Consider the following 18,421-nt stretch of genomic DNA (forward strand, 5'->3'; position numbering starts at 1 on the left):
CCGAAGCGAAGCGAGGGCGGGTCGCTAATGTATAATAATTCAAAGAAATGTACCTTTGAATTGATTTTGCAAGAACATGAGTCCTGCTGCAGAAGGTATAGAAGCCAGACCACAGGATGGTACAATTAACACATTCGCCTCTTCAGCAGCATTGTGATTATTGCAAAATGCGTTAAAGATTTGCTGCAATTAATTGTTTACATGTATTTACACTTTTATAAAGTACATAAAATATTATCTTAAGCAACCATTCGTGGAAACCAATTGCACGCCACCTACATATATACCTAGTTCAGCCATAAGCTCTGTTACAAATGAAAATGCATTTTTTTTTTATGAAGTATTATATATTATTATGCATTATTATATATATTATTATTATACCTACAAATTTATTTAAGTCTCAGCAAAAATAAAAAATATTCTATTCGAAATGGCCACCTTTAATCTGTTTGGCCACGAATCTATGGATTTACACACTGTTTCAAAGGAAAATTTCGCCACTACTTGCTCCAAAGATTTTTTAAGTGACTCAATGTCGCCGTGTCGTTTAGAGCAGGCAATGTCTTCTAAAACTGACCACAATTTGAAAACTAAAGGGTTGAGGTCTGGACTAGATGAGGGCCAGTCTTCAGCTCTTATAAAGTCCGGAACGTTGGTTTCAAGCCAAGCTTGGGTAGTTCGTGCCTTGTGACCAGATGCAGAGCCCTGCTGGAAAGTCCATGGTATATTTTTAAAAAGTGTATTGCTGAGAGGTTTCACAACATGATCCAAAACTGTATCTTGATATGATACACTTTGGCTGAGGTTTTCACTTCTTTTTCACAAAAATGTAGTTTTGTGACTCCTTTATAAGATACGCCCCACCAAACCATCACTGACGCAGGATGATGACCACGTTGTACCTTTCCGACCACTTAAGCAGCTTCTTTAGAACTGTGAGCGTACACTTTAACATTTGTATTGTAGTGTTCTTCAATCGTGAAAAAATTTTCATCGGTAAAGAGGATATTTCAGTTCCTTTCACCTGCGTATCGCGACAGAAGGCGTTTTGATCGATCCACTCTCTTTAATTGTAAAGATTGATTTAGGGCATGACCTGTATATCCAGGATAAGCACCGAGCTTCAGGTTTTGTTTTATAATACGCGATAGAGTCCTAGCGGGAATCTTCATTTCTCACGATAAGATTTTTACTTCCTAATGGGGTTTCGACGAATTCTGGTTTTAACAGCATTAATAGCCTTTGTAGTTTTAACAGCACGCGGCCGCCACGATCTTTTCTGGTCTTCGACAAACGAAGTGGTGTTGTATCTGTTGATAGTACGATATACGGTTGATACCAAGCTTTTGAAGTGTCTTGAATGTGACCGACGGCTCCATACCCACTTTGTGCAATCCTATTTTCTTTAACACCCCATTCCATATAGTAATTTGATAATGAACACGAAAAAATATGTGAAATGGCGCGAAATCGAATTTTTTTTTAAATATAATATACGTGTTCCAAATTCAGAATTAACTAAAAAGTTGGAAAAAAGGAAAGGTTTTATGTAACAGCAGTATTTATGGCCAGACTAGTTATATATTATTATGTTAATGTTATAGATTAAAAACCAACCCGCCAGTAATTTAAGGCACTTTAAATTTTGCAACGAACTTGAGTAACTATGCATCAACGCATGGGGGACGAACATGCTAGAAAGTTTATTAGTATTTTTGTTTGATTTTTTTGTGTATTACAAGAAGTAATTCAACTTACTGGTAATTCGGCTGATATATCAACGTAGTGAGTCCTTGTCTCGATGCAGCTCTTAATGACAGATTCGCCCAATATACTAAGAGGACCAGTGCAATTTATCAAAATTTTCGTTCTACCTGTTGCGTTTCTTAACTCAGTTTCGTTGTTGATATCACATTTTATGATGACTACGCTGGACGTTTTGATTTCTGTAAATAAGGTACTTAAACGTTAACCTTAATAAACGAGTTAATAACTCTTAAAATCAGTCAACAAAACAGTTATCAACTTGAGTTATTCAATCTCGGCGGTCCGTGCTAGAGTCATTCATGGTCCAGACGGCTGGCCGATCCTTCAGCTGGTCGTAGGACCGTCGAGGCGATTCGCCCGGTTCTTGTGAATTGGGTGAATCGTGACAGAGGACGCCTCACTTTCCGGCTCACGCAGGTGCTCACTGGGCATGGTTGCTTCGGTGAGTTCCTGCACCGGATCGGAGCCGAGCTGACGGCAGAGTGCCACCATTGTGGTTGCGACTTGGACACGGCGGAGCACACGCTCGTCGCCTGCCCCGCATGGGAGGGGTGGCGCCGTGTCCTTGTCGCAAAAATAGGAAACGACTTGTCGTTGCCGAGTGTTGTGGCATCGATGCTCGGTGACGACGAGTCGTGGAAGGCGATGCTCGACTTCTGCGAGTGCACCATCTCGCAGAAGGAGGCGGCGGGGCGCGTGCGAGACGCGCAGGCCCGCCGCCGTCGAGCGGGGGCCAGGGAGGCGGATTTCGCCCAGGCCCTGGCCCTCTAAGTGTTTCGGGTCTCTCTCACATGTCGGCCTGGGGACCGGCGAAGGGGACCTAAGAAGACGACGTGCAAGCTGCTCTGCACGCGTTTTATGCAAGAGCGTCCGGGTGATGGAAGGCCGGCTATCCTCAACCCACGCTGGTTCTGACCCAGCGGGGTATTCCGAGGGTAGACCATTCTAACCGGCGCCATCTAGGCGGGCTTCGGATAGCCTGCCGACCGAGAGGACTGGTGGTCGTGGCGCCGACGACCGCCAGTCCGGCGTCCCGAGGGGGAGGGTGATGGCTTCACTTTCCTCCCTTTGCCTTTTCATGAGTTCTGTCTCATGCGAGGTTTGGATGCTGGTTGTTGAGCGACAGGAGGTTTTAGTCGGTTCAACTCCGACATGCTCCGCCCTCCATCCCCAGTGGAGGGAAGAAGTCCGGTGATTTCCTCCTGACAAAAAAAAAAAAACCCTTGACTATTAATTTGTTGACATCATTAACGTCGGGTGCATCAAACAGTCCTTATACATAATTTAGATCTGCTTCATAAGTAGTTTTGTACGAACATTTAGGTATCTTCTTGTGTACCTACATGGAGTTTTTTCGCGAAGAACTTTAATGTCATGGTTTTTTAAAAATAGAATATTTAGAAGACAGTTAGCACAACCTGCACAGCATTCAAATGTCAACGAATGACACCTTAGTCGTCAGTGACCACGAATATTTTACAGTTATGTAACTTCGGAAACAACATAATGAAAACACAATCACGAGATTATGTCGTTTTAATTATACTAGTGGTCCCGCAGTAGTCGAAACTCGACTATAATTAATTGAAATTATAAGTTTAAACATTATTATGGTTCTATAGTCAAAAATTACTATAATTCGATAATACAAGGGTTCGCCAAAACTGCACTATAGATAGGCTCAGTGAATTTGGCCCCCCTTTTTTTGATTTTCGGATTATTTTTATTTTTAATTATTTGTTCGTTAATGTTCGAATGTAAAAATTGTTTGTTGGTCTTTTATTTATTTGTAATTAATTAAACAAATTATCACCCATAAGTTGCCCCTCCTTACTATATATCTTTATTTTTATCGCTTAGATTAATTAATTTTGATCAATTATCGTTTGTTCGACGACTATTGGTGATTGATCGATCATAAAAACAATTAAATGAAGAAAAAAAACGAAGCCTTGTAATATTTATCAATCAAGATACTTCTCGATAATAATAATTAAGTTAATATAGACGTAAATTAATATTTTTTTTAAATAAAATCCTGTTTATAGAGTATATTATTATATCTACTAAGTTTATTCTTCCATATTAAATGAATTTCTACCTAATTATTTATAAGTTTCTACTAAATGTCCCTGCAATATAAATATATTGCAGGGACATTTAGTACTTTGTACTTAGTTTTGTACATTTAGTACAAACTTATAAATAATAGCGACCGGCCCTCGCTTCGCTTCGGAAACATTAAAAAACACATGAAACCAAAAAATAAAAATAAAAAATAAAAATAAAAAAAAGTAGCCTATGTTCATCAGGGACAATGTCGGCTTCTAATGAAAAAAGAATTTTTCAAATCGGTCCAGTAGTTTCGGAGCCTATTCGAAACAAACAAACAAACAAATCTTTCCTCTTTATAATATTAGTATAGATTAGGTATCATTTCAACGAAAACAGATTTTGTGTGCATTACATTTACATTTTTTGAACAACGTAACGAATTTAGGAATTATTAATTTTATTATAAAATACAACTATCATGACTATCTCCTATTGCCTGGTAAGGAATAGTATCATTTTAACACGAAAGTTGTACTCCTAAAATATTCTTAAAATAATTAGAAATCACTGAAATTTCTATGTGCTTGTTAAAATTCAATATCATAAAAAATAACTGAATTTATTAAAACCGCGCTAATCGTACTTTAACGACTAATTGGCCGTCTTCGCTGACATTTTTTTGTTGAAGTATTGTTGAAGTTTTCAATATATTTTTGATCTACATAAGAAATAATTAGACAGTATAAATGCACTTGTTAACAAAACGCTAGTAAATACGGCCATTGTCAGCTGACTGACAAAACCGGCGCATGCGCAATGTAGGCGTGAGGTGATGGTTTGCATAATACATATAAAATAATTAATAATACGGAATTTAATTGTTTTTATGATCGAACAATCACCAATAGTCGTCGAACAAACGATAATTGATCAAAATGAATTAATCTGAGCGATAAAAATAAAGATATCTAGTAAGGGGGGCCCACTTAACGGTGATCATTTGTTTAATTAATTATAAATAAATAAAAGACGAACAAACAATTAAAAATTAAAAAATCTGAAAATCAAAAAAGGGGGGCCAAATTTACTGAGTCTTGGATGACCTGTTAACAAGCATTCGACGTGGTGACTCGATGTGGTAGGTAATAGTTAATTAAACTGGATTGTTTCTAATAATATACTAATATAAAAATCGTTTAAACTCAACTGTTTTCTTCTCCTATCTCGTATACTACTTTCACACAAACAAAATTACATTTCAAGTCACAAAAAAAGTTCAGAAATATCAAAGATCAAAAGGTTTCATCTTGAGATACTGTAGAATTTGTGATGAGAACGAGATGAGACGAGCTAGATTCAACGATTGACTTCTTTTTCGAAGTTGGACCTATCAAGTTGGACAGTTCATCTCTCGTAAATATACTCGTTCACAACTTCCGAAAATCAAAAAAAGAGCCGCCAAATTCACTGAGCCCTATAGATATATTATATTATAGACAAACGATATTAATCTATTTTGAATCACAGACTTTAAACAATAACAAAAGTTTCAAAATTGACAGTAAACAAAGAGTATATTTTTATATATGTGTTGTGTCAAATACATGGTAGTTTGTGTAATGCTTTTTTTATTGATTTAGTGCATTTTTTAAACATAATTTAATAAAAATATTAGCATTCTTCGCTTCTTCTCTATATTCTCTATAAGTATAGTAAATTCCATACTCCTCAGTCCGCGCAATTTTTGTAAAAAAGGGTACAAAGTTTTTGCTTCACGTATTAATATATAAATTTAAAACTCGCGAGAAAAAAAAAACATAGGTACTAAGTTACGGTAAAAAAATTTAATTCACTACTACTTAATGCGAGAAAATGAACAAAATGTACTTACTTAATTCAGACAATTCTTTTAGTAAAATCTGGAGTTTTTTTTCTGATCGGCCAGCAATACCCCACGTCACATTTTGATATTCCGGCTCCTCGGACAATTCTGTTAAGAATTTTACCGTTGAATTTCCTGTGAATCCAGTAGCACCTAACACGAGTAAATCCAATTTTTCCATCTCTTCATTCACGATAATATGGGTTAATTTTTATTTGAATATCAATAATATGATGTCTAAAAGTACTTTAACAATCAAATTATCATCTAATTTTTTTAAGTTTTGAGGTTAATATTTAACCGGATGATATGATACGTGCAAGAGGGCTCGAGTGTTTGTTGGAAATGTGAAAAATACGCACACGAGTTAAGCCCTTTGCATTACCTACCAGTTGTTTACATTATTTTATACAGCGTTACTGAATTTACACTACAAACACTTAACTCTTATTTTCTAATCAAAAAGCATTATGCCCCTATCCTGTCTTTCTTTCACTCTCCCTCTATGTCTATTATGTACGATGGTCACTTGTTTTGAATATTTTATTTTTGTATTCACGTACGTAGTAAATGACTTAAGTAAAACAAAAAGTCTCATTATTTTATTCTTTATAGACTTTAAACGTAATACACACATTTTTTGGTGACACATTTAATAAAATATAGGCATACTCTTTAAAGTGTCTTCACTAGTATGGTTATAAAAATGTACTTTTAATCGAAAACAGACTCATTTCGGAGACATAATTTTTGAACTAATATTTAATATAATAAATAATAAAATTTCTTCAAAATAACATTTAAATACCATTAATCACTTGATTAACTACCAATAAAATACATAATTTGTTACTATCACAACGTTTTTATCGAGTTATAAGTCAATATATGAGTCTATTATCAAAGGCAATCTGTGCATTTGGACAAAAAAATGTTATTGATATGTCAATACAGATTGATTTGAATATAATCGTCTCCTTCAAAGAATACGGTTCAAAACCTGCATTAAATAAAGGTTAATACTTAACCTGTTATTTATCTAAGATGTCGATCAGAAGAGTTTTGTGACTGCCAATGGAATACAAAGTCAATAATTCGTTTTTCTGATTTACCAATAATTGTCCAAAAGTCACATTGCCGGCTTTGATAATAGTCGACTCATATGGGATAAGTAGTAAATGACAAAACGTTTTTTGCGATTTCCCAAAAAACAGGTTTTTTGAGTTAGGTCAGTTTATGATTAAGCGTGCGACATAAATATACGATATAATAATAATTATTATTCTAAAATCATGTATTGCCTTTGACACAGTTTAAGATAGTAGATAAAAAGAAAGGAAAAATGTATATAACTAGTCAGGTCATAAGTATTGTCACACAGTAAAAACTTTTCTTTTAGAATGCTGGCCACAAAAAAGTTTATTGAATTCGAATTTCGAATTGTTCATGAAAATAAAAATGTATACTTTTAGAATTTTACTCATTTTTAAATATGGAGTGGACGCTTAAAGAAGACCGTGTTGCAGTTATTGCGTTGCATCGTTGCGGTTACGCGCCAATTCAAATTTTTAACATACTGAAAATTTTGAATATAACCAAAAGATTCGTTTATCGTACCATCAAACGATACAATGAAGACTCTAGTGTAGATGACAGGTCAAGAAGTGGTCGCCCTCGGTCTGTTAGGACTCCAGCAGTGATAAAAGCTGTGAAGGCGCGAATTCTAAGAAATCCCAAACGTAAGCAGAAACTATTGGCCCTTCAGATGGGGTTAAGCAGAACCACGGTGAAAAGGGTGTTAAATGAAGACTTAGGGCTTCGGGCATATCGAAGAAAAACAGGACATCGTTTGAATGCTCGTCTAATGGACCTGAGACTGAAGAGATGCCGCGCTTTGTTGAAGCGGTACGCGGGAAAAAAATATCGGGAAATTCTTTTTTCGGATGAAAAAATGTTTACCGTAGAAGAGAGCTACAACAAAAAAAATGATAAGGTGTACGCACACAGTAGTGAAGAAGCGAGCAACCGTATTCCGCGTGTCCAACGAGGTCATTTTCCATCCTCGCTCATGGTATGGTTGGGAGTTTCTTATTGGGGCTTAACAGAGGTACATTTTTGTGAGAAAGGTGTAAAAACGAATGCAGTTGTGTATCAAAATACAGTCCTGACGAACCTTGTGGAACCTGTTTCTCATACCATGTTCAATAACATGCACTGGGTATTCCAACAAGATTCGGCGCCAGCTCATAGAGCGAAGAGCACACAAGACTGGCTGGCGGCGCGTGAAATCGACTTCATCCGGCACGAAGACTGGCCCTCCTCCAGTCCAGATTTTAATCCGTTAGATTACAAGATATGGCAACACTTGGAGGAAAAGGCGTGCTCAAAGCCTCATCCCAATTTGGAGTCACTCAAGACATCCTTGATTAAGGCAGCCGCCGATATAGACATGGACCTCGTTCGTGCTGCGATAGACGACTGGCCGCGCAGATTGAAGGCCTGTATTCAAAATCACGGAAGTCATTTTGAATAAACTTTAGTGTCATAAGAATCTATGTTTTATTAAGTTCATTTTGGTATATGAATGGTTACATAATGAATAAACTTGTTTCAATTATTTTACATTAAACATGTGACAGAATTTATGACCTGACTAGGTACATAGGGTGGACAAAAAAAAACTTTAATTTTTTTTTCTTTAGGTAAATACTACGAAAATATCGTCCAAGATGACAAAAAAAATTCTGGTAAAGTTTCAGCTCTTAATATTAGTATTTAGAGGTGCCGCATCGTGATTTTTGATTTTAATCAACAGAAGGGGTGTGGTTTTTCATCATGATAATGCTAGACCTCACACATCTTTAGCAACTCAGCAAAAATTAAGAGAGCTTGGCTGGGAGGTGTTAATGCATTCGCCGTATAGTCCTGACCTTGTACCTTCAGATTTCCACCTGTTTCGGTCTCTTCAGAATTCTTTAGGCAGTGTCAGGTTAATATCACGAGAGGACTGCCAAAACCAATTGTGGCGGTATTTTGATCAGAAGCCCCAAAATTTCTATAGCAATGGGATCATGTCCCTACCTACAAGATGGCAAAAAGTTATCGAACAAAATGGTACCTACATACTTTAGTCAAGTGTAAATAAACTATATTAAAAAAAGTTGTGAATTTTCTTAAAAAATGCGAAAAAACTTTTTCCCCAACCAATCCCCAATATGATAACTTTCACATTTTTTTATACTTTTTTACAAAAAAATGGCTTAAAAACATAAAACAACATATTTTTTTCGTTTTTACTTTCCATATTTATTGAGAATGAAAGCTTTGAAAACTGATTTTGATCTGATAGAAGAGTACAACAACTGCCTCCCAAAAGACGAAGAACAGTTGCAATTTGTGGAAGTCATCATATATTATTTTAGGTTGAACTTTAACTGCGAATAACTTTTAACCGAATTGACTTAGCAAAAAAATATTTCAGACCTTTTTTGTAGGCCGTTTAATTCCCTACAAAAATAAGTATTTTTTTTTACTACACGATAATTCGTTGATATCGATCTCTCACCATTGACCCTACCCTGAACAACAAGTTTCTCGATAGACTCTGCTGGCTGACGCGATACGTGTCCAAAATATCGAAGAATCTTGAATTGCACTGTTGACGATAACCTGTGAGAGATATTTAGTTCTTTTAGGATCAAGGCGTTGGTGCGGTGCTCAGTCCAAGATATACGGAGCATCCTTCTCCAGCACCACATTTCTAATGCATCGATCCTTCTTTTTTCTCTTTCTTTCACAGTCCAGGTCTCAACCCCATATAAAAAGATGGGGAATACCAGTGCCCTTACCAGTTGGACTTTGGTAGTCTTGGTGATATTCCGGTCCTTCCATACTTTTCCGAGTTTATCCATGGCCGATCGCGTTATGATTATGCGCCGCTTAATTTCGTCCTCCGAACCACCACTGTTAGTAACCAGTGAACCTAGGTAGGCGTAAGATAAAACGACCTCAAAGCAGTAGGAAGTGATAACATTCCAATCGAGACAGTTAAAGATTGTGGCGAGAGTGGTGTCGAAATCTTCCATGCAATTTGTAACAAGATATGGAAATCTGGCACCTGGCCTACAGAATGGACGCACTCCCTTTTTATTCCTTTGCATAAGAAAGGTTCGACAAGGAAATGTAGCAATTATCGTCTTATTGCCCTGATATCACACTGCAGCAAAATTCTACTACATATTCTTAATGAACGTTTAAAATGCTTTTTAGCAACACAAATAGCCCCAGAACAAGCTTGCTTTGTAAAGGGGAAGGGAACAAGACAACAGATCTTGATTGTGCGACAAATAATAGAGAAGGCGAGAGAGTTCAACATGCCAACATTCATTTGCTTTGTTGACTTTCAAAAAGCATTTGACTCTGTTAAATGGCCACAGTTATGGAAAACCCTCGAAAATATGGGAGTGCCAAAACATCTTATAAATGTCCTACGAACGCTTTATGAAAACAATACAGCTTCAGTAAAACTGGACAACGTTGCCTCAGAACCACTGCGTCCCAGCGCTGGAGTCCGGCAAGGGTGTATCTTGTCACCTCTCTTGTTTAACATTTACACGGAGGCAATTATGAGAAACGCTCTAGATGACTGGACTGATGGTGGCAAAAATATATGCAACCTTCGTTATGCTGACGATACTACTCTGCTGGCTACAAGCAAAGATCTGATTGCCGAATTGCTAAATCGCGTCGAAACAGTTGCCTTTGATTTTGGTCCCCGAATCAACAGGCACAAAACCAAAATGATGATAGTGGACAGAAGCAATAACAATACCCCGGAGATTACCGCGATTGCAAGCTGTGAGGTCGTTTTATCTTACGCCTACCTAGGTTCACTGGTTACTAACAGTGGTGGTTCGGAGGACGAAATTAAGCGGCGCATAATCATAACGCGATCGGCCATGAATAAACTCGGAAAAGTATGGAAGGACCGGAATATCACCAAGACTACCAAAGTCCCACTGGTAAGGGCACTGGTGTTCCCCATCTTTTTATATGGGGTTGAGACCTGGACTGTGAAAGAAAAAGAAAAAAGAAGGATCGATGCATTAGAAATGTGGTGCTGGAGAAGGATGCTCCGTATATCTTGGACTGAGCATCGCACCAACGCCTCGATCCTAAAAGAACTAAATATCTCTCACAGGTTATCGTCAACAGTGCAATCCAGGATTCTTCGATATTTTGGACACGTATCGCGTCGGCCAGCAGAGTCTATCGAGAAACTTGTTGTTCAGGGTAAGGTCAATGGTAAGAGATCTCGTGGACGAATCCCCATGCGTTGGACTGATCAGGTGAAAGACCTTACTGAAACCCCACTTAACGAGTGTGTGCGCCGGGCCCCGGTTCGCAAGCTGTGGAAAACATCTGTCAAGGCTTTAATGAGCAAGAATTCCACATGACCACGACTGCTCTGCCAAGAGCAACCGATTATGATGATGAATTCGTTGAGATACAATAAAATTGCAAAGAAAATAAAATCCTGTGTTATTTAAATGGGAAATCAAAAATCACCTCTAAATATTAATAATAAGAGCTCAAACTTTACGAGAATTTTTTTTCGTCATCTTGGACGATATTTTCGTAGCACCCAAAGAAAAAGAAAAAAAGGTTTTTTGGCCCACCTTAGTATACATACATGTAAACATAATTGCAAGTCGTATCGAAATTTATGCAGACGAACATTCTGCATGGTCGTTTGTGGAATCTTAATATTTTCCTTCGCATTTTATACAACTCACGATTCCCAATGATATATTTAATAAAATTGGTATACTTTAGTAAAATATTAAATGAAACTTTTTGAAGATACCTAACCTTTCCATAATAATTCTTTATTAAAATGCCTTTAACAAAATTCAACCAGGAATTAAACCTATACATTCCGTAAGCAATAATCTAGTTTATCCATAGTCTTTCTCGCTCAGACTTATTGATCGAAATCTGTTCTATGTATGTATTAAGGTAAATAAGCAACTCAGTATGTTCTGGTAAAGTGGCCTTTGTATAATTGAAGCAAAACAGGTTTAAGGAATACAACCGCTGTCAAGTTTTTTTTTTTTACTTTGCTAATCTGTTATGAGAAACAGAGTAAAAAATTATTCGTACTTTACGAGGTCATAATAATTACGATTCGCCAGTCAAGAGTACTATTTATTCATTACTAGATGACCCGGCAGCCTTCGTAGTGCCTCAATCGATAAATAAAAGACCGATGGGGACACATCAAAGGAAAAACAAAATTATTTGTTTTTATATAATTCCTATATTATAATAATTCAAACCTTCTCTGGACCTCCACGAATAATTCAAGACCAAAATTAGCAAAATCGGTTCAGCCATTCTCGACTTTTAGCGAGACTAACGAACAGCAATTCATTTTTATATATACTTAGTCTGGCCATAAATACTGTTACAATAAAAAATTAAAAAAAACTATTGCAAATAACATTTATTACTTTTACAGTGTGTTAGTTTAATACATAAATATAAAACAATTTAAAGTATAAAAAGCTTATTCGAAGTGGTCTCCATTGGCTGCAATACAGTACTTTAAACGTTGAGGCCAGTTATCAATAGAAGCACGCACTCTTTCCATGGGAAAAATTTTCACTGTCAATCGTACGGATTGTTTTAGGGACTCCAAATTATCATGGCGTTTAGAGCAAGCTGTACTCTCTAAAACTGACCATAAAGCATAATCCAGCGGATTAAGATCGGGACTAGACGACGGCCAGTCTTCAACTCTGATGAAGTCCGAAACGTTCGTTTCCAATCAAGACTGCGTAGACCGAGCTTTATGACCTGGCGCCGAGTCTTGCTGGAAGGACCATTCTTGATTATTGAACATGGTGTTGTTAAGGGGCTTCACTACCTTCACAAGGATCTTGATACACTTGTGCCGATGTTTTGATACCTTTTTCACAAAAGTATGGCCCAGTCACTCCTTCATAGCTAATACCCCACCAAACCATCACTGAAGTCGGATAGTGCCCAAGTTGCACTCTGTCGACTAATTGGGAAGCTTCCTTAGATCTTTGAGCATAAATACTGTCATTTTGTTTGTTAAAATGTAGCTCAATTGTAAAAAAATTCTCATCCGTAAACAAAATTTTTCTGACCTCTGCGTACCGCTTCAGTAATTGTTTCGATTTTACCACCCTATTCTCTTTTAAATTATCAGTTAAGAAATGACCAGTATGTCTCGTATAGGCTGCAAGTCCTAAGTCATCTTTTAAAATACGCGACATGGTTCTCTTTATCACCCCACTCCATTTTAATATCGCAAAATATTGTACAATGTATTGGCGCCAAAATGAGAAAACTCAATGAGCAATCATATAAAAATGACAGACTCCAAATTCAAATGAAATATTTTGTTTATTTTTAATTTTATCAGTATTTATGGCCAGACTAAGTAGAAGATATTATATATATTAGTATTTAATTATAGCTTTGTATTCACTAGATTTATATCTCATGTTTCACTGCAACTCACTCTATATAATCTGAATCCAAATTTTACAAGATTTTTAGTGCTCTGAATTTTCAAATAAGCACACATCCTACCTGATATTAAGTGAAACTCAGAGACCATAGACAGCGCTACATCAAAATAGCTGTCCTCTTCGAGATTTGAGAACAAATAGCATTTAAGATGATTGTCCACCTTTTAAGTCGGAACGTTTCAATGCTTTGCGGCAGAAATAAGTGTGAATCGTGATAGCTACCCGTACAAGCCCACAATGCCCACAATACTACACCAATAGCCAATGACGTAAATTTTACCGATCATCGTTCTCGTCGAACCCGTCGCTTGTGACGAAGGGCTCGACGAGTAAATTAACCCACAGACACAGCCCACTAAGTTTCTCGCCGGATCTTCTCAGTGGGTCGCGTTTCCGATCCGGTGGTAGATTCTGCGAAGCACGGCTCTTCATAGGGTTCGTGTTAGCAACGTCGTCAGGTTTGAGCTCCGTGAGCTCACCTACTAGTTAAGGTTACGCTGAAACAGCCTCTCAAGGCTATCAGCTTAGGGAGGAGAAAAAAAAAAAGATTTTAAATTTTTGTGAGACGCGTTTTTATGATATGAGTTCCACGATTCCTCTATCGCAGAAGACGTTTGTGGCCATGTTTTAGGTGTTTGTACCTATCTGCAAAATCGAACATAAAATCTGAAGGCACGGCATTTCCATGATTTCTCAATGGAGGGATCTTTCCATTTTTATGGATTTTGAACTCGTTCGTCTACACATCAACTAAAACAATAAAAAGGTGATCGTAGATCTTGATATCGACATCAACAATGAAAAGCACTTCTTCAAAAAGGGTCTCCGTCCCGACGCCACTGCTAGTATCTCGTCATGAATTACTTAGGCGCAGTAACTCCATTCCTGCCATTAAAATCTTTGGCCAGGCCATACCTTGGGCTTCAAAGGCCAAGTGCCCCGGCGTCATCCTCGATAGAGGGATGACATTTGGGCTCCACATTCATTCAGTACGCGACCCAGCCGCCTTGCTACTCGGTCAACTCTACCCCATGATCTGCAACCGTACTAAATTATCCCTTCACAAGGTGACACTACAAAACTTGCATACGTTCCGTCATGAGTCATGAGTCATGACATGAAATGGTATTTTTAATTAATAAGTCTAGATTTTTTCTTCCTTAAGTTGTTAATGACCTTATCCTTGCTAATTAGCCTTCTGCGGCATTTGTGGAGTTCACTTTTTATGTGAACTTTTCGAGGTGTATCCAAAATTGAGCCTATACTCAGGGAAGTGGTAGGAGATTTGAATTCCTTATTATTTTCTAAATAAAACATTGAACTTGTACGACAGACTTCAGTATGCCCTAAGTAATCGATATAATAATATAATATTTACGAACTTTAAAAATAACGTCGTATGGACGACCCTTTTCCTTCTGCAATTCGATTAAGACCTATATTATTATTATAATATATTTTCTAACAAATAAATACTTGTTCAAAACTAAATACAAAAAAGTTCAAAGTTGATAAACTTATAAATTAAAAAGTTAAACACAATAAAAAAAACGACTCCATTGAATAAGAACAGGGTCGTTTGGATTATGCGACTAAAATAAAAGGCTTTATAATAGTAGTTCTTACACTGAAAATACGGCCATTGAAATTTGCCGTACTAGACTTGGACCGTTGAGTGAAGTTTTTAGACAAATTAAATCAAAATCACATATTGCTTCCTATATTTAGTCATAAAAACAACAAAAACAAATAAACAAACTCTTTTACTTATCGAATATACGATATCCCATCCATTTTTAACGTTCTTGATGTTATCTTTTTATAATTTCTCAACGAACACTTCGGCATTTTTAACGAGCGCACAGAGACGCGAGCGACGCGAGACTGTTTGAAATGAGCGCACAATTAAATTAAATTGTGCGCTCATTTTATGGGGACGGTTTTGAGACGCTGAGTGTGTATCTTGGGTTTTTTAATACATCAATGCAGTTGGCTCGTATATTATATATATGTACGGCAATTATAAACAACGCGCAGCAATAAATAAAAAAATACACTCGTAAAACATACTGTTATGAAATTTTGATTAGGTATCGATAAAAGAAAAGAATAAATGATCTATGAAAATGTACAGTTTTTTTTTTTAACTTTTAGTTTATAATTTAGCTCTTAGATATGTCTAGCCCGGACAGTGGCGGACAGCCCGGGTGACCATCATTATCATCATCAGCCTACAAACGTCCACTGCGGAACATAGGCCTCCATCAGTATAGCCCTGATCTAAAAACATTAAATAAACTCTCTGCCGCTTATTGTTCAAGCGTCTTTTGAAACAGAACTCAGTGTGCTTACTGCGAGTTTTTTAACGTACTCGATAGCGTAAAAGTTAGCTCATATTTGTATGGAATGGGATCGTTGTTCAGTGGAGTAACATGTTTGATGTGTTAATTGATATGGGCGTTCCTTCTCATCTCACATTACTGATACAGAATCTGTACCTTGATGACTCTTGCTTCGTGAAACTGGATAATCGAAGATCTAGATCCTTCTATACAGAACGTGGAGTGCGTCAGGGCTGCATTCTGTCACCCAAATTATTTGACCTCTACGGCGAATATTTAGTGAGAAAAAGCACTTGAAGGCTGGAACGGCGGTATTTCCGTGGGCGGTGAAACACTCACGAACCTGAGATACGCTGACGATACTACCATGCTTGCATCAGATGAAGAGGGAATGGCAATTCTGCTGAACCGTGTAGAAGAAGAAAGTACTAAACTCGGTCTTAAAATCAACCATTCTAAGACCAAAATAATGATAATAGATAGAGCGCAACTTCTTCCACGTTCTGATGCACTCAGCGGCTACGAGAAAGTAGCGGATTTCATATATCTTGGGTCGCAAATAACATCCGAGGGTGCTGCACGGGAGAGATACGCCGAAGATCCGGTATGGCTAAAAGTGCGATGGCCAATCTCGAGAAGATCTGGAAAAATCGTAGCCTTCGATATAAAACCAAAGTGCGCTTGGTGCGGGCAATGATCTTTCCCATATTCTTCTATGGGGCGGATAAATGGTGCATGAAAAGCGGGGATATCAAAAAGATCGATACCTTTGAAATGTGGGTGTGGCAGAGGATGCTACGAATACCGTGGACTGCCATGAGAACAAACGAGTCCTTTCTAAGGCATCTAAACATCCGAAAAAGGCTCTTTTCCATCTGCCGGGAAATAATGGCCTAAAAGCAAGAACACTACCACTTTTAAATGGAGGGAGACCAATTAGTTTTCATAAAATAAAAGAAAAATTTTATTTGTCATTAGGTAATATTAAATGTAGAACAAACAAATGCGCACTGTGTATCTATTATTACTTCATTCATTACTGTGTATTTAATTAGATAACAATGATGGACGTTGATGATTTATTTGAAAACTATCAGATCAATCGATAACCAATGAATCTTGCTCTTACAATGTATTTAAAGACATGTGAAATTAACTGGATTTTAATAATGTGTCCTTATATAATTTAAATTTGCCAACATATTTTTTTACTTCATCCTTGGGATAAGGCTTTATGGCTAAACAGGTAGGGATGTTTTCAGGCTGCTCAATCCACAATTTGTGCAATATTGAGTTTTCTTTTAATTTTTCAGCTACCTTTCTTAGTGACTCTTCATTTGGCACCTGAAATTTAAATGATTAGTTTTATAAAAATATAGACGGGTGCATGTGTAGCTGCTCCTCCATTATCATTAGTGCTATGAGTGACACAGGGCATGTTACTGCATTACTATACGGACATTAGTAGAGCAGATGCGTGCCATCCATTACCATTTCCGTCATCTATAAGTACTATTTAACATAAGTAGAAAACAATTACATTTCTAATCAGATTGTAATGCAGCCACAACTTTTATCATTTATTAACCGAATTAGGTGATGAAGTCAGGATAGTTTGATTTTTGCCTACATCTTTGACTACATCTTCAAAATCATATCAGGCATTATCTAATGGAGGAGAGTATTCATAAAGTTACTCTAAACAGCATCACAAACCAAGAAAGTAACGATAACATCAACACAGAGCCAACAGGTGACTCATTCTCATTCAAAGAGAATTTAGGCTGTATCTACAGAACTTGACTAAAATCTTAGAAAAAATATAATCTTAAAAATAGATTATTCCTAAATTTTAAGATTCACAAATGACAAGTAATAATAAAGGCAATTTAAAATTAACAATCCAAAACTTGACTTTTAGAAGTTGTATAGTTGGACAGGAAACAAATTCAGGAAAAGCATATAATTACGATGACTAAACTCAAAACCAGAGATAACAGACAAAACAAAAATATCTCAATGTTCAGATAACTAATGTACTTGAAAACAATGTAGCATATTATTTGAAGAAACATTGGGGGGTTTAGTTTAAGCGACATTTTATCAACTTTACAGGAGAGCCATTTATACTTTAAAATTTGAAAAAATATAACAAAAATACATCTTCAACTTCAGTCAATAACTATTAATTCTCAATTTTAAGTATTATTCATGTTTAACGAAACTTATGACAAAATCAGTGCAATGCAAGTGCAAGTGCAATGATTTAGTGTAGTTTTTCCATACTCTTACTTTTATATTCGTTTGCTGAATTTAAGCTCTAACTTGAAACTTTTGTGATTTCGTTATTTTAAAATCAAAACTTACTTCTAAAACAACTTTGTGCATATTATCTAAATCATTCAAATATTGTATAGTATGTTCATCATCTTTATATATGTGCATAACTGCCGAAGAAGCGTGGCATGCTTGAGCGACAAGAGCCCCAATAGACCAGCCAAATTCTTTTAATAAATCACTACGGAGTAATATATACTGCACAGTTACGTTCGACATTTTATTTTATGCCAATATAGCTTTCTGAAGTGTTGAGATATGAACAATAAAATCAAGCATAATTATATATGCATTTAAAACATAAACATTATTTTTAATGTACGGTACTGTACAATTTATTCACACCGAAATCGGAATCTGCAACTTAAGTATGACCTGAATATTGACAATTGACATTATTTGACATTTATATTACACTATCTCTCCGTGACATAGACCTATTTTTTTTTTTTTTTTTTTTTTTTTTTTTCCTA

The 18,421-nt window shown here is 36.6% G+C and overlaps 1 protein-coding gene across 1 annotated transcript; it reads right to left on the bottom strand.

Annotated features, from left to right (window-relative positions):
- Positions 1-16,573: 16,573 nt before the first annotated feature.
- LOC101738527 (putative peptidyl-tRNA hydrolase PTRHD1) lies at positions 16,574-18,378 on the bottom strand. The gene is made up of 2 exons (XM_004925619.5): positions 17,979-18,378; positions 16,574-16,955 (listed from the first exon to the last, which is right to left on the bottom strand). Exons 1-2 carry the CDS (start codon positions 18,165-18,167, stop codon positions 16,764-16,766), a joined length of 381 nt encoding a protein of 126 aa, XP_004925676.1. The 5' UTR covers positions 18,168-18,378; the 3' UTR covers positions 16,574-16,763.
- Positions 18,379-18,421: the final 43 nt, after the last annotated feature.

Source organism: Bombyx mori, chromosome 6 (genome assembly GCF_030269925.1).
Source record: "Bombyx mori chromosome 6, ASM3026992v2".
Classification (NCBI taxonomy): Eukaryota; Metazoa; Arthropoda; class Insecta; order Lepidoptera; family Bombycidae; genus Bombyx; species Bombyx mori.

What these genes read in the sequence shown, in the direction of transcription:
- LOC101738527 (XM_004925619.5), bottom strand. Translation starts at nt 18,167, where the DNA reads ATGTCGAACGTAACTGTGCAGTATATATTACTCCGTAGTGATTTATTA. An exon ending in TGCACAAAGTTGTTTTAGAA is followed by an intron (nt 16,956 to 17,978) that starts GTAAGTTTTGAT and finishes TTTAAATTTCAG; the next exon opens with GTGCCAAATGAAGAGTCACT.